General features: G+C 40.3%; 2 protein-coding genes across 2 annotated transcripts in view; both read right to left on the reverse strand.

Moving 5' to 3' along the window:
* LOC128375715 (connector enhancer of kinase suppressor of ras 3-like) overlaps positions 1 to 2,748 on the reverse strand; it is a 31,865-nt gene extending 29,117 nt beyond the window's left edge. Inside the window, exon 1 of the mRNA XM_053336123.1 lies at positions 2,651 to 2,748. Within this exon, the coding sequence (XP_053192098.1) occupies positions 2,651 to 2,702 (52 nt within the window). The 5' untranslated portion in view covers positions 2,703 to 2,748. The remainder of the gene's footprint in view (positions 1 to 2,650) is intronic.
* Positions 2,749 to 5,451: 2,703 nt separating this feature from the next.
* qpct (glutaminyl-peptide cyclotransferase) lies at positions 5,452 to 12,711 on the reverse strand. Its single transcript, XM_053336130.1, has 7 exons — positions 12,541 to 12,711; positions 10,239 to 10,385; positions 9,699 to 9,980; positions 8,609 to 8,776; positions 7,506 to 7,605; positions 6,747 to 6,863; positions 5,452 to 6,650 (listed from the first exon to the last, which is right to left on the reverse strand). The coding sequence occupies exons 1-7, from the start codon at positions 12,670 to 12,672 to the stop codon at positions 6,451 to 6,453; spliced, it is 1,146 nt and encodes a 381-aa protein (XP_053192105.1). The 5' UTR covers positions 12,673 to 12,711; the 3' UTR covers positions 5,452 to 6,450.
* Positions 12,712 to 13,108: the final 397 nt, after the last annotated feature.

A 13,108-nucleotide genomic window follows, 5' to 3' on the forward strand; every position in this document is an offset into this window, starting at 1 on the left:
CAGATGAAGCTTTGCCCATGTGGATTCAGTCAGGACTATATTTGGAAAATGACTAGCAGGATATAAACTTTTGGCTTTGTGAACATTGCTATGTGGGTCACCGTATAAATGTCACTTCCTCAAATTCCAACCCTAAACCTGCACTTAATTTAATCCCAGTGTCATAACAAAACCATACATTTATTCTATTAATTGATTGAAAAAAAAATATTGTGGTGTAGCATCTATACCATCATTAGAAAGGAGCATAACATCCCCCAAGGTAGGGAGTCCCACACATGACATATGGCATACCAATCACAGGACACCACAGGTCCAGCTGGAAGATCAGAGCATGTGGTGAGGGAAATGCGCTTCAGGGCATCTCCAGTCCCAAAAACACAAAAACAACAGTGTTTAAATTGAAAGAATCAAACGCCCTTTCACTGGTAATAAACATCCACCAACCACAGCTTGATCTCCTCCAACAATGCTAGTGATTAACAACTGCCTCAATACACAAAACAGTCCCTGTCCTGCTGAGAAAAACAACCTGAGGCAAATGGGAGCAAAGGTCCGCAGACAGAGCTTATTTCGAGTTTTAATTTTACCTCTTTCACACAGGCTCAACAGCTTTGGAAACACCCGTGTTTGCCATTGGTGCACATGGGTCAACACGAGGCCATGACCCTGCTTTCGTCAAGGGTTTTATTTGTGTTTGTTGGCTGTATCTTTGGTATTGAGGGGATTTACACAAGTTATTCTTCAGTCAAACAACACCAATGGTTACATGGTCTGTTGTGGCTGTCTACTGTACGGCGGTCACTGAGGACGAACCAAGGTCTTTTTGTTTTCACAGACATAGACTTCTGGCTCTCTAAGCAACACAAAGATGTCAAACATGACCGTGGAGCACTAGCAGACACTAACTTTTCAAAGGTTTAGTGAATAAAGAAAATACACCATGTTGATGATCAACTTCATGATAAATATTCACTTCAAGATATCAGTCCAGCTTTGTAAAAGTGCATCAGTCACTTTGATGGAACTAGAATGTAAAGACAACACTGCAGTGACCACTTTGGATTAAGGCGAAAGATGACAACAATAACAGGAGGCCCTGGTATTTACTATGACCCATCATTTGGTCAGAAAGGTCCACTGCAAGTTGACCCGTGTCCAACATCCCATGTTCATGCACTGACTTTGTTTATGAAAGGGATATGTGAAATATTCCCATGAATGGCCTGCTGTCATTTCAGTTTTTTCACTTCAACCATCGTTGTAGGAGTCCGCAAATCCGATGGTTAAGACCAACAGAGACAATTGCTGAGTCAGATTTTCAGGAGACTGACAGCAATGGGGCCTATGTAGACAACTAATCCTCCATCCATGCGTGCCCGCGCCAGGCTCTTTTCACTGGACACACTGAAACTAACCCCTCCACAATCCCCTTTAGCTCCCAACTATAGATGAGCACAGGCAGGCCTGCCTCAATCAGCAGTTGCTGCACTACAACATTGTTATAGTTTCAAATAATGACACAAGTGCTTGCCCTTAGGTACAAATTATGGGATTAATAAATCACTTATGCCTTGTTTGGGGATGTTTCAAAATGTGCTCAATTGTAAAGCTATGAGGAACAGCTTTGTCCTTTCATTGGCCATATAAACAGCCCATTAGTTGTTTTGCAGTATAATATACACACACTTTGCTACTTCTCTCTATGTTTGGAATGGTAGCAGTGGGACTATTTCCATCCATACTTTACATGCCATTTGGCGTCCCTCACTACACATACCTATGCTGTGACTGCACTCAGGTTCAAAGAGTAACGCTGTCAGTTTACCATAGCCAGCATTCCACTGAATATCTAAAACAGGTATGTGTTTTTCATTCAGTATGCTAATTCTGATGTGATGATGTAATGAAGGGGTCCTAAAAAGCCCAAAAACAGAAGTCTGACTTAAAGTGATTCATGCGATTCAAACACATCATGCTTCTTCAGAGGGAGCTGGTTAATGACACTAGAACAGTCATTTCTAAGATGATGTCCACAGTAATGAGTCATGTGTGGGTATCTGTATTACTTAATTAAAAACAATGAGTGAGTGTATGTGCTGCTCATGACTTCAGTTGTGTGTTCTCTGTCATTCCTCACTACTGGTTTTGGGGGACCCTGGGGCTTAACTCCAACACATAGGAGCCTGTGGTTTAAAGAGATATTCACTTTGGTATTTCTGACACAGGATTTTGGAAACTAGTGTGTTTGTGACTGAATAAATTATCTCTTTTCATCAGCGCTAAAGTCAGCCAACACTTGTCATACAGAGCAAAACAAAGTAGCAAAAAGTAACAAATGTGCATGCATAAAAGTGACAGCAAATAACAGCAGCAGTTAGAGAGTCGTATCAAGGAAGAGTTGACACAGCTGACTGTGGCGGTAATAGCTCAACATCTGTGAGTGAGAGTCACATTGTTGAAAGTGCCATTGTTGAACGTCGAGGTATGTTGTCACACAGGAGCAGTTTCTACGAAACTAGCCGGAGATAACTGAGAAGGGAGTTACGACTGAGACAGAGAAGCGAGTAAAGACACAGTATAATGCTATGTTACTTGTAATGTGTCTCAATAAAAAACTCAATTAACACATTAAGTTCTGCACACGTACCTTTCATCCAGTCGACAACTTGCTTTGGCGTCCACTTCGTTATCGGCTCCATGGCTTCTTCAACACAGTATCAGTGACCCAAAATACGCCAAAATTTGGCGAGGGTGATTCAGGAAATGTGTAAAACAAAAATAAAATAAAAAGCTCTTTGCTATCACATTCTTCACAACAGCTCGGTGCTGTCCGTCTGTTTGTGTTCACTCACTGAGCAACTGTGCACACTGGCATGACTGGAGGCTGGACTGAATCCCCCACAGCTCCTCAGCGCCCGGTCTGGGATCTGTGCTGCCTTCACGTACAGCTAGGAATATTGTTAAAAACAACAGCATTAGCGCAAAATAACGACCAAGCAAGACTCTCAGATACTGATGAAGAAAAGTCAATGAGGTTTCACGTTTGAATGTCATTAATATTATACTGGAATAATAATACAGCCTATTGAGTTTGTTCATATAGTCTATGTTTAAGCTTTACACAACCAACTCATAACATGATATTTTTCGCTCATTTAACAAAGTCAGTTTTTATTTTTATTTTATTTTATTATTTGGTAACAGCCAAATGTATCATTATTCCTGATTAATTGCACTGAACAGTAGAGAATATGTTCAATGCATTTCAGGGCATGAAATCGGGAATTTTACGTGGTGCATTGAACGTAGCGTATGATGTAGGTAGTTTCTGTGTTCACCGCCCTCGTTTGAAACTGGAGGCATGTGTACTCCTATCTACTAAAGTGTGTGTTGCCCGTATCATATGTTGTTGCTCTTGAAAATAAAATAAAAAATCTAATGTCATAATACACACGATTAGGGACCTACTTCAAGCCTCATAATTTAAATTATGCCCCATAGATGGAAATCAGTGCAATAGTTGTGCAGGGTAGTGTGTTTTATAGGTGTTTTTTCTGTTTTATGAGTCATATTATAATGCCCTACTGACACGATATTAATTAGTTTGTTTGGTATTAATAATATGTGCAATCGCCAAGTTATTTTGCCATGTATGAAAAACAGCAGAATCAGCAGGTTCTGGTTTCACTAAACTGAATGTGACTCACCACTGCTCTCTGTTGGTAGCTTGCGAACTTCGCAAACTGTGTAGTTGTAGGCTGCTCTATAGTCCCTCCCAAACTACCACATACAATAATGCTTCAGATTGTGCACAATCTCATTAAGTAATTAAGAAAATATCCCAAATCCAGTAATATAAAGGAGTTGGATTGCATGAAATTGGATTGTAGGCTATAAATGAGTGTAAGACTGTCCCAGCTACAGTACAGTCAAATCCCAACTACCTGAACCACCCAGTTAACATGTTGTTGTGTCAATTTTTAAATTAATATTACTAGACAAAACTGTTAGAATGCAAAACAAATTATGAACTGAAAAGAAAATCCCCTTGAAATCCTTTTGGATAATGATTATTTTTTCCTGACAATGACTAGATGTAATGTATGCCCATAAAGAGTTTGAATAAACAGCATTTAACTATTTTCATCTCGTTGGTAGTGGTCCTGCAGATTGCAGCTGATGAAAGCAACGGGTGAACAGTAGGTTTACTGTGTTGCAACAGGTGGCTACTCTACAAAAGATTGGAAATCAGGGGAAATAAATTAGCCAGAATCTGTATTAAAATGATGTTGAAAAAGTTAAGGTTTCTTCACTGTAAGGGTATTTTACACATAGGAAGTACTAGAACCTTTAGGTTTTTTCTGTATTCAGTTATTTGGAGGATTTGTTAACTTTTTAAATACCATTTGCTAGAGATGGTTCCTGACAGTAAGTTACCATTACAGCTTTTGTGAATCTGAAACACACCTTGCATGGGAGAGTCCCAGCGAGCCCTTCCCATCGCCCTACTACTGTGCAGGAAGCTGTTCTATATCGTGCACTGTAATCAGCTGCAGATTAAACAGGGACACACATCAATTTGCCACAATACAGTGCTACACAACTATTTGTTCTGTGTATTTGTTCTGCTTCTTCTCTCTTCCTTGTTTGGACTTGCTTGCTTCCCTACCAGTTAGACTAAACTTTGGCGTTGACTGACAGGCTATAGGCAAGATGCCAGCGGAAGGCTTTTATAGAAAAACAATTTACTCAAGTTAACACCTGCAGAACAGAAGCAAGAATGCTTGAATGGGGATGATTGTTACTAGCACAGTGAAAGGCAGAGAAATGGAACAACGGTGCTTCTATAAAGCTCTATAGGCCCCTGAAGTTTGTTGTTTGTAAGTTAGAGAAAAAGCATGACAGTGTGTTGATTTCTCAACTTCCTGGAGTTTGGGTGGAGACTATACAACATATCACAGCCTCAGGTGACTAATGGCCCTTGAGTTAACTTTTAATGCCTAGAAAAGATGCTGTTTGTATTAGTAGTGTACATTGTTGCCAGGCATTGCAAACAACATATCTGACAACGAACAGGGGAGTCAGGGCCATGTTCAGTTCTCATGGGAGTGGGGTGGATTGAAGGGGATTTGGATAGTGTGGAATTCAGGGGAGGTCCTCCCTGATAGGATTAAAGTGAATCATGGGGTTGTTGTTGAGGTGAGGTGGAGGAATGGAGGGGGTATTTGGTCCGCTGAGGAAGAAGCTTTAGCCTGGAAAATCCTGAGTAACAAATGCAAAACCGTAAGATCATTATTGGCTATTTGTGCTGTTTTGGGTGAGAACTACAGAAAAAGCTCACACTTCCCCATGCAAATGGTCCCCTTACATAACAACACTTCATCCCCAGCTCCCCAAATGCTAACATTAAAACAAAGACTTGTAGACATAAGCAAACTCGGCATGATCTCTGTTGTATTCTGAATCAACATTTATTCCAGACTCAAAATACAGGAAGTCCAGTTTTGACATTGTATATTATTCTGGGATCAACATTAAGAACGGGCTAATAATGTCATATAAACAGAGGCAGGCACATGAAACATCAGCACAGGAAACTATCCAGTTCACTATGTAAGATGACAGGATATGAAGGGCTAAAGATGTTTTTATAATACAAATAAACCCACATCCTGCCCATGACAGGTTTGCTCTATAAACACTGAACAGATTTGCTGTAGGATAGGAAACGTCACATACCCTGGTCTGTAGCTAAAACACACAGCATGTGACACCGCTTCATGTCTATCTCCACAAACTCTGCCCCATACATTTTGGCAGCATTTATGTATGTGCTATGTTATGGGCTGTATGTTTATCCACAACATAACAGAGTAGGGATTCTGAATTTTATACATAACCATTGGGAATAAGAAATGCATAATAAAAATGATTAACATGTCACAACATTTTTGCTGCCAATTATTATTTTTTAATGCTTTTTTCTTTCATTTTATAGTCAAGTGGACCAGATCTTTGACATTAGTATTGACACTAAAGCCTCCTCACAGTGTAAGGGAGGGGGTGCAGGCTGATATAAAGAAAGCAGTGTAGTAAAAAATCACACAGAAGAGCCTGTGTTGTGATCTTGTTGCTGGGGGGACTTAAGGCTTGGAGGAAAGATGAGGCTACATAGTCTTCAAGTGGCTCCATTAGGAAAGAAAATACATTTCACATACTCACATAAGCCAAAATATAGTTATATCTAGTTTTACCAGTAAAAAATGTACTTGTCCATGTCATTGAGGGTTTTATTTCAACCTCACATATCACTCATGGAGTCAACAAATCCATATTGTTGGTATTTTTAGAGATATGTATATGCAGTATATTCTCATAAAGTAACAGTTGAACATTTTTATTATGGTGAAACATCAAAAGAAAGGTTGTTGAAAGAAATTTAAGGTTTTACGGGGCATTTTGAGGGTTTGAAGGATTGGAATGGTTTGTAGTGTTGGCAGGTCTTGCGTCGAGGTACTCCAGAACAAAGACCTGCAGGATCTTGTTCAGGTTCTGAATGGTGGAGCGATCCAGGTTTTGCTCATTGTCATCAAATGTGTGCCACACGGATGGGAAGGGGGAGGGGATCAGGTGGAGGATACGGACTCCTAAAAGAGAGTCACAAGAGGGGGATCAATACCAAAGCAACACAATTTACAGCATCTAATCACATTTGTGGTATTAGTGTCACTTGCTGTGCATACCTCTGTTTAAAAATGGTATATGATCATCTTGAATGTGGCCAACAGGATGATTTGGCCAGAAATATTGCACGGCTTGGGGATGATTCACAAGCTGGTTCATGGAATGTAGACGCTTTTCTGAGGACGTGAGAGGAAGGACAAAGAGTAAAGATTGCATCTGTCACTGCAGTTAATCTTTGTCTATAACATAATCAAGATCACAATTATCGAGCATTTAAGAGTCAAAAACAGCACATCTGCTTCAGGTTCGTGCGGGTGTCGGTTGATCTGATTTGATTGGCAGTGTTGGCAACATCAGCAAATATCACACATCATCACATTTTGGCTCAGTGTTGCTAAATCCTGAATCCTGAACTGAGCCCAGTACTTCAAATCAATGATAAAAGTAACTGGGGAAAAAAATCTGTTACATTAAATAAAATGTTTAGCAGAAAAATAGTTTGTGTTACTGAAGCTTCCTATGTAGGAAGAAGCTGATTGATAAAATAGGCTTTCAGAGGCTTTAACATCCAATTAGTAATTTAGGTTTAAACAATACAATCTTCACATTGCAGAAGTTGCGAACAAGATGTGTGACAATTGTGATGACAATAATTTGACTGTCAGCACTGTTGCAACACTGGCTTACGTATGACAATGACTAGCTGTAATATGACTAATGTATTAATGACTGGTGATGAATGTGACTCATTATTGATTGTGGCACAACTTAAGCACGCTTCCACTCAGCAGTAGCTACAAAAACGTCAGCTCATTTACCAATGTTCTGCAGTTTGGAGAGCCAGTGTGATGTGATAGGGAACTGGTTCCCAAAGCGTGGGTCGGGGCCCCCGATCAGGTCCAGCAAAACAAATAGATCCTAGAGGACAAGACACAGAGAGAGAGAGAGAGAGAGAGAGAGAGAGAGAGAGAGAGAGAGAGAGAGAGAGAGAGAGAGGTTTAACAATGCTGATGAGCGCTCCTGAGAAACTTTCTCTGCACATCTTGAAGAAGATAACACCATGACAAGAAGCCTGTTCTCATTAAGATCCCACCTCAGAGTCCCTGATCTGAGGTGTAACGGTGACATCATGTGTTCCATGGTGCAAAAACACTGACATCATGTGTGCACACTATCTCTGCGAGACACAGAAAACACACACGTCTGTTTATGTGCATGCATGTGAATGTTCCTACACACGCACCAGTAGACACTAGGTTCTTTAAGATAGTCTGCTTTATCTCTCTCTGTCTGTACAGGAATGTCTCCATTTCCTAATAAACAGTTGCATCATCTCTCCACAGCTAAGATACAGAAACATACCATTAATGTGACCTCTTGTTATCATAGACTGTTTAACAAATGATGTTTGATATCAGCCCCTCTGACCACTCCCATATGATAAAGTGAGTGGCTTTGCAATGTGAGACTTCTTCGGAATATAACTGCACCTCCCTGCCTGTGTGGGCTGTATATGTTAAAGGAGATCAGGGCTAAGCAGATTGAACTGATACTGATGTGGGCTAACAAAGGGATGATCTTGTGAGTGATGAAGTGATTATGCTAATCTTGGATGGTTTAGACTAGTGATTCTCAAAGTGGGATCCTGGGAACCCCAGGGGTCCTTGAGAGGGTCCCAGGGGGTCCCCAGCAAAAAAAGGGGAATCATTTATTTTCACTATAAATCCATTGATAAGTAACACAATGACAGAATGTGTGACTATTTTGGTCATGGATTTCATACACTTTCTGTAATCAAACATCTAAAAGCAAAGATCATGGGATAAAATCTCAAATGTGGGTCGATAGTCTAATTTGTGTCAGTTTAGGGTTCCTTGTTGTGAAAAAGTTTAAGACAGAGAAGTTTGGGGCTGTGTCGTACTATGCCGTGCAGTTGATTGGTGTCTGTGGCTCCAGCGGGGTGTGGGGTACGCTCCATCTTCTGGGCAAGGTGGCGAGAGCCATACAGGGAGTCTGTAGGGGTCCACTGGAAAAGAGCTTCCTCTCCATCAAAGAAAATTAACTGTAGGGTCAGGTTGGCATCGGCACTCTATAGGAGAGACAGAAGTGGTAGGTAAACACAGAAAAAGAGACTATACACTCATAGGCAGTGCCAGTTTGCATTTACACAGTTTTGATGCCACCTAGTGGGTTTGAGATTACAGGGACACAAAAACAGCCTGAGGTTTTCTTTGGCGGTATCTGTTCATTTCTTGTGTAACATTTTCCACATATAATAAACCCCTATGTGATTAATCAACTATGATATTGATTATATGTCCTCCTCCATGGCAGCTAATGTATTTGTATTCAGTGTGATTGCTATTCCCACAGTGACCTTTGTGACAGACAGCTGAGTCTGACAAACATGTCCCCTGGCTGATCTCTTCCCGTCACTGGACCTGTCACTGTCAGCCCAGTAGACAGAGGTCTGAACTCAACTGTGAAACAGGGAAAGGGCAGAAGAGCAGGCTACATGAATCCTAAGTACACTCCTTATGACACTCGTGTGAAACAATTAAGCAGTGTTTCTGGGATATGTGTGCTGATTCCTATCAAACACTGATTACTGCATTGTTGGTTAGGGTTTGTTAATGGTATTAATTGACAGAAGAAAAATATAGAATAACACAACCTTTAAAATTATTGTCCTTTAATATATTGTATTTACTCCAACACTTGAAATGATAGTTGTTTATCATGTTTGAGTGAAAATCTATAATGATGTTCACCAGTTTATTTGAACAGGTTAGTCATATGTTTGAGCTTGTGTTTTTTTCTAGAACTTAGTCCTATTGGTAGCTGTTGTTTGACTTACCTGTGATTCATGGCCACAAGCCAAATCACAGCTGGCCACAACCACAGAACATAATAAATGCATGACTATCATTAAAAAACCCTTTAGGACTTTAAACACAGACAGACAGACCACTAATATATGATATATATTTTGAACTTGGTCAGCCCTTTACCTTCTGAGCTTTGAGTTCTTCATCCAGGGCTTTTGCCAGCTCCAACATCATGGCACAGGGAACAGCAGAATCAGTGGCGCCTTGGAACTCCCTCCCATGCCATTGTGGTGGGAAGTACTTGGAGTCATAGTGACAGGCCAGGACCAAGCGACGCTTGGCTGATGGGTTGAGGGTGGCAATGAGGTTGGTGAAGGGGAGTGGGCTATAGGGTGTTTGTGACACAAAACTATCCTCCGTCACTTCCCAGCCTGCCCCGAGGGAACCGAGGGCTGTCTTAATATGCTGAAGGGAAGAAGATACACACCTGTCATTTGTTTGTGATTGATTTGAGGTCTATTTCCTACTCAAACAACATGCTGTAACAGGACATAAATGTGGAGGGAACCAGTGTGATGTCAGATGTTTATTATTGCCTTTAGTCATCATGATGCCACAAGATAGGATAAGATTTTTCTCTTTCTATTATCAAATAGGTTTGTATATCATGACACACTACATAGCCTAGGGGTCTAACCATGATATGATGTCCTGTAAGCTCACCTGCTGCACGGCCTGGCTGCCTGCTGAGCCTGGATACCTGGTAACAAGCAGAGGCCTCAGGTCCCTCTGCCACATCTGCTCCAGGTCAGTGTGTGACAACGCAGTCTGGATCTCCTCTTGTGTTAGTGTGACTGCTCGATGATGGAGCTGAACAGGATCAGAGGAAACACACAAGAAAGATGACAAACGGTATCATGTATTTAAGCAGGGAATAAGTGTATACAGAGAGACTGAAAGATTAAGCTACTGCAAGGTGATCTAATATGGCTAGTAGACACCAGATCACTGTGATCTGATCATTGTGATCTGGTGTCTGCAGAATTCATAGAATATTATAAGGCAATGTTTATTCAGTGTCTGCTACGGCCCATTTTCAGATCAGGAAGTTTTACTATGATGCATTTAACTTGAGCAATAAAGGGAATGAAACATTGCAACATATGTGTTTTTTTTTACAACAGTCAGTTAAATTTCTCATATTACTGGAACTGTTCACCCCCCCCCCCCAGTGGAATATTGGATGTGTTTCAGAGAAGAGACATCTGAGAATAATTCACATCTTAAAAAGGATTATTCACAGTCATTCACTGTAATATCATCAACATAACAGTGTGATAGTGTGATGCTATGTTAACATAAGATAGCAGAAATTTCATCCTATGGTAAAATATTGTGTTTTAGATGAGTTGTTAAGTTCACTCTAATGCCTCCTCCTGAGAGAGAAACACAAGAGCCAATTAGACCAGTGTGAATAGACAGAATAGAATGAATGGCTTCAGATAAACAAGAAACTTAAGTGAGGCAGAGAGGCAGAGGAGTGAAGGATGCTTTTTCACAAGCTCCATCTTTTCTTTGAGACAGAATTCCAAAAACATGATTGTACAAAAGCTAATCAGTCAGGTTTGTGCAATTTATGGAACACAATATAGATTTAAGATTCAGGCTTCAGACAAGTTCTAAATGGGGTAAAAAACAACATATTGATCCTCTGATCCAATGATTCTTTTTCATTTGGTCTCAAAGTTCAAACCTGCAGAGAAGCTTGGTTGTCCTGGTAACAAAGTGAACCGACAGGAAAGACACAGCAAGATAGAGAGAGCTGATGGTGAATGTCGAAGCACAACAAAGTCTCTTTATATCTTTTACACTGCTCCATTGTCTTAAACAATAGGGCCACCAGGTAGTTCTTAAGTGATAATACAATCAACATTAGCTGCAATCAACGCATATGCTTTTTATCTCTTGATCTGAGGTTTATGTTTTTATATAATCAATTAATTGTTTAGTGCATAAAATGTCAAAACACGCTCATCAAAGTGCCAGTTTTGTCTCCCCAGCATTGAGCAAAGCTAATAATCACATCTATGAACCCGGAACTGAAAATGTTCAGACTGACTGAAGTGACTCATCTGTGTTTTTGTTGTGTTATTTTGAGTATGTCAGTGTTCAGGTTGAACAATATTTATGGGAAATCACAGAGAACATTTGTTCTTCCTTTTAAGAACAAATGTCAGAAAGGGAGGGCACATTCCTGAACTCTTATCAATACATCTTATAAAAACATTCACTCGCAGAACCTGTTTAAAGAATGTGCTGGACTCATGCTGGCTGACTCACTGCATGTCCTGTAATTACAATGTGGCATATAATGCAAAACATATCATTATGTGGTCATATACACTGAATATAACCCTCCTAAGAGCTGGGGCTCACTGAGCTCAGAGAGGGTTAAACGGGGGTCCACTTAAGATCTATAAATACCAAGACCTGCAATTGGAGGATCATTGATGATGGCTGTGCTGCCATAGCAACTAGGCAAAGAGGAGAGGGGAAGAAGAACATGGGGACCATGAATGGCCAGGCATGCAGGTGCATCTCAAGATAATTACACAACAGTGTTGAGAAACAACACAGACTGTCATTGGAACATCATGAATCACAAATCACAAATACACTATGGATGTAAAAAGGAATTTGGGAGCTTGTAGTTTTCCTTTCCTCAGAATGAATAGTAGGTAGTGTAAGTAATGTTAATTTCAGTTTTAAAAGAAAAAAAACACACACAGAAAATATAATAGATTGAATTGATTTTTCTTTTATACTTTAAAATATTTTTCTGCAAAATAATTCAGACAGTAAGGTGCTGATGATATCATTTAAAAAGTAGGTTACATCATGGGCAAGTTTTAAGAACTTTCACTTTTGGAGACATTTCTTTGAGTGTCTAAATGTGCACCTACAGTATGACTGCCTGGCAACATATTGAGAGCAACGTGCGAACAGATCTTGTTGATTTACTTACCTTCTCTTGAGTCCAGGGAATTCCGTTGGTGCAGTGGATAAATGCCACCCAGATGCAGACAATGTAAAATAAACGCATTATGGACGGACTGTGGCTTCGCTCAGCCATCGGTGTTGTCGCTCTTATCCACATTCCCGTCTCTCTTCTTGTGAAAGCTACAGATCATGTGAAAAGCAGGAGGGGAGGACCCGAGGCTTTCTAAACCACAGCGCGTCACTCCACTGCTGTGTGTGTGTGTGTGTGTGTGTGTGTGTGAGTGTGTGTGTGTGTGTGTGTGTGTGTGTGTGTGTGTTGCTTCGTCTACCCCTGAGAGCCACGGTGGAACAATACTGACACATGTGACCCCATACTTTGATAACTGCTCATTTTCACCAACCCATCGATACATTATCTGAATACCTAGAGCCTGAATGTGACAAGAAACTGTCTCACGGGACCGATTATAGGTTATGTGCTAATTAACGGCTGACTTTCAAACAGGATCTCACTGAAGGAAATAAATAAATAAATAATCAATAAATTAATGAATTATTATTATTATGAAGAATAATAATAATTATATATATTG

Source organism: Scomber japonicus, chromosome 16 (genome assembly GCF_027409825.1).
Source record: "Scomber japonicus isolate fScoJap1 chromosome 16, fScoJap1.pri, whole genome shotgun sequence".
NCBI lineage: Eukaryota > Metazoa > Chordata > Actinopteri > Scombriformes > Scombridae > Scomber > Scomber japonicus.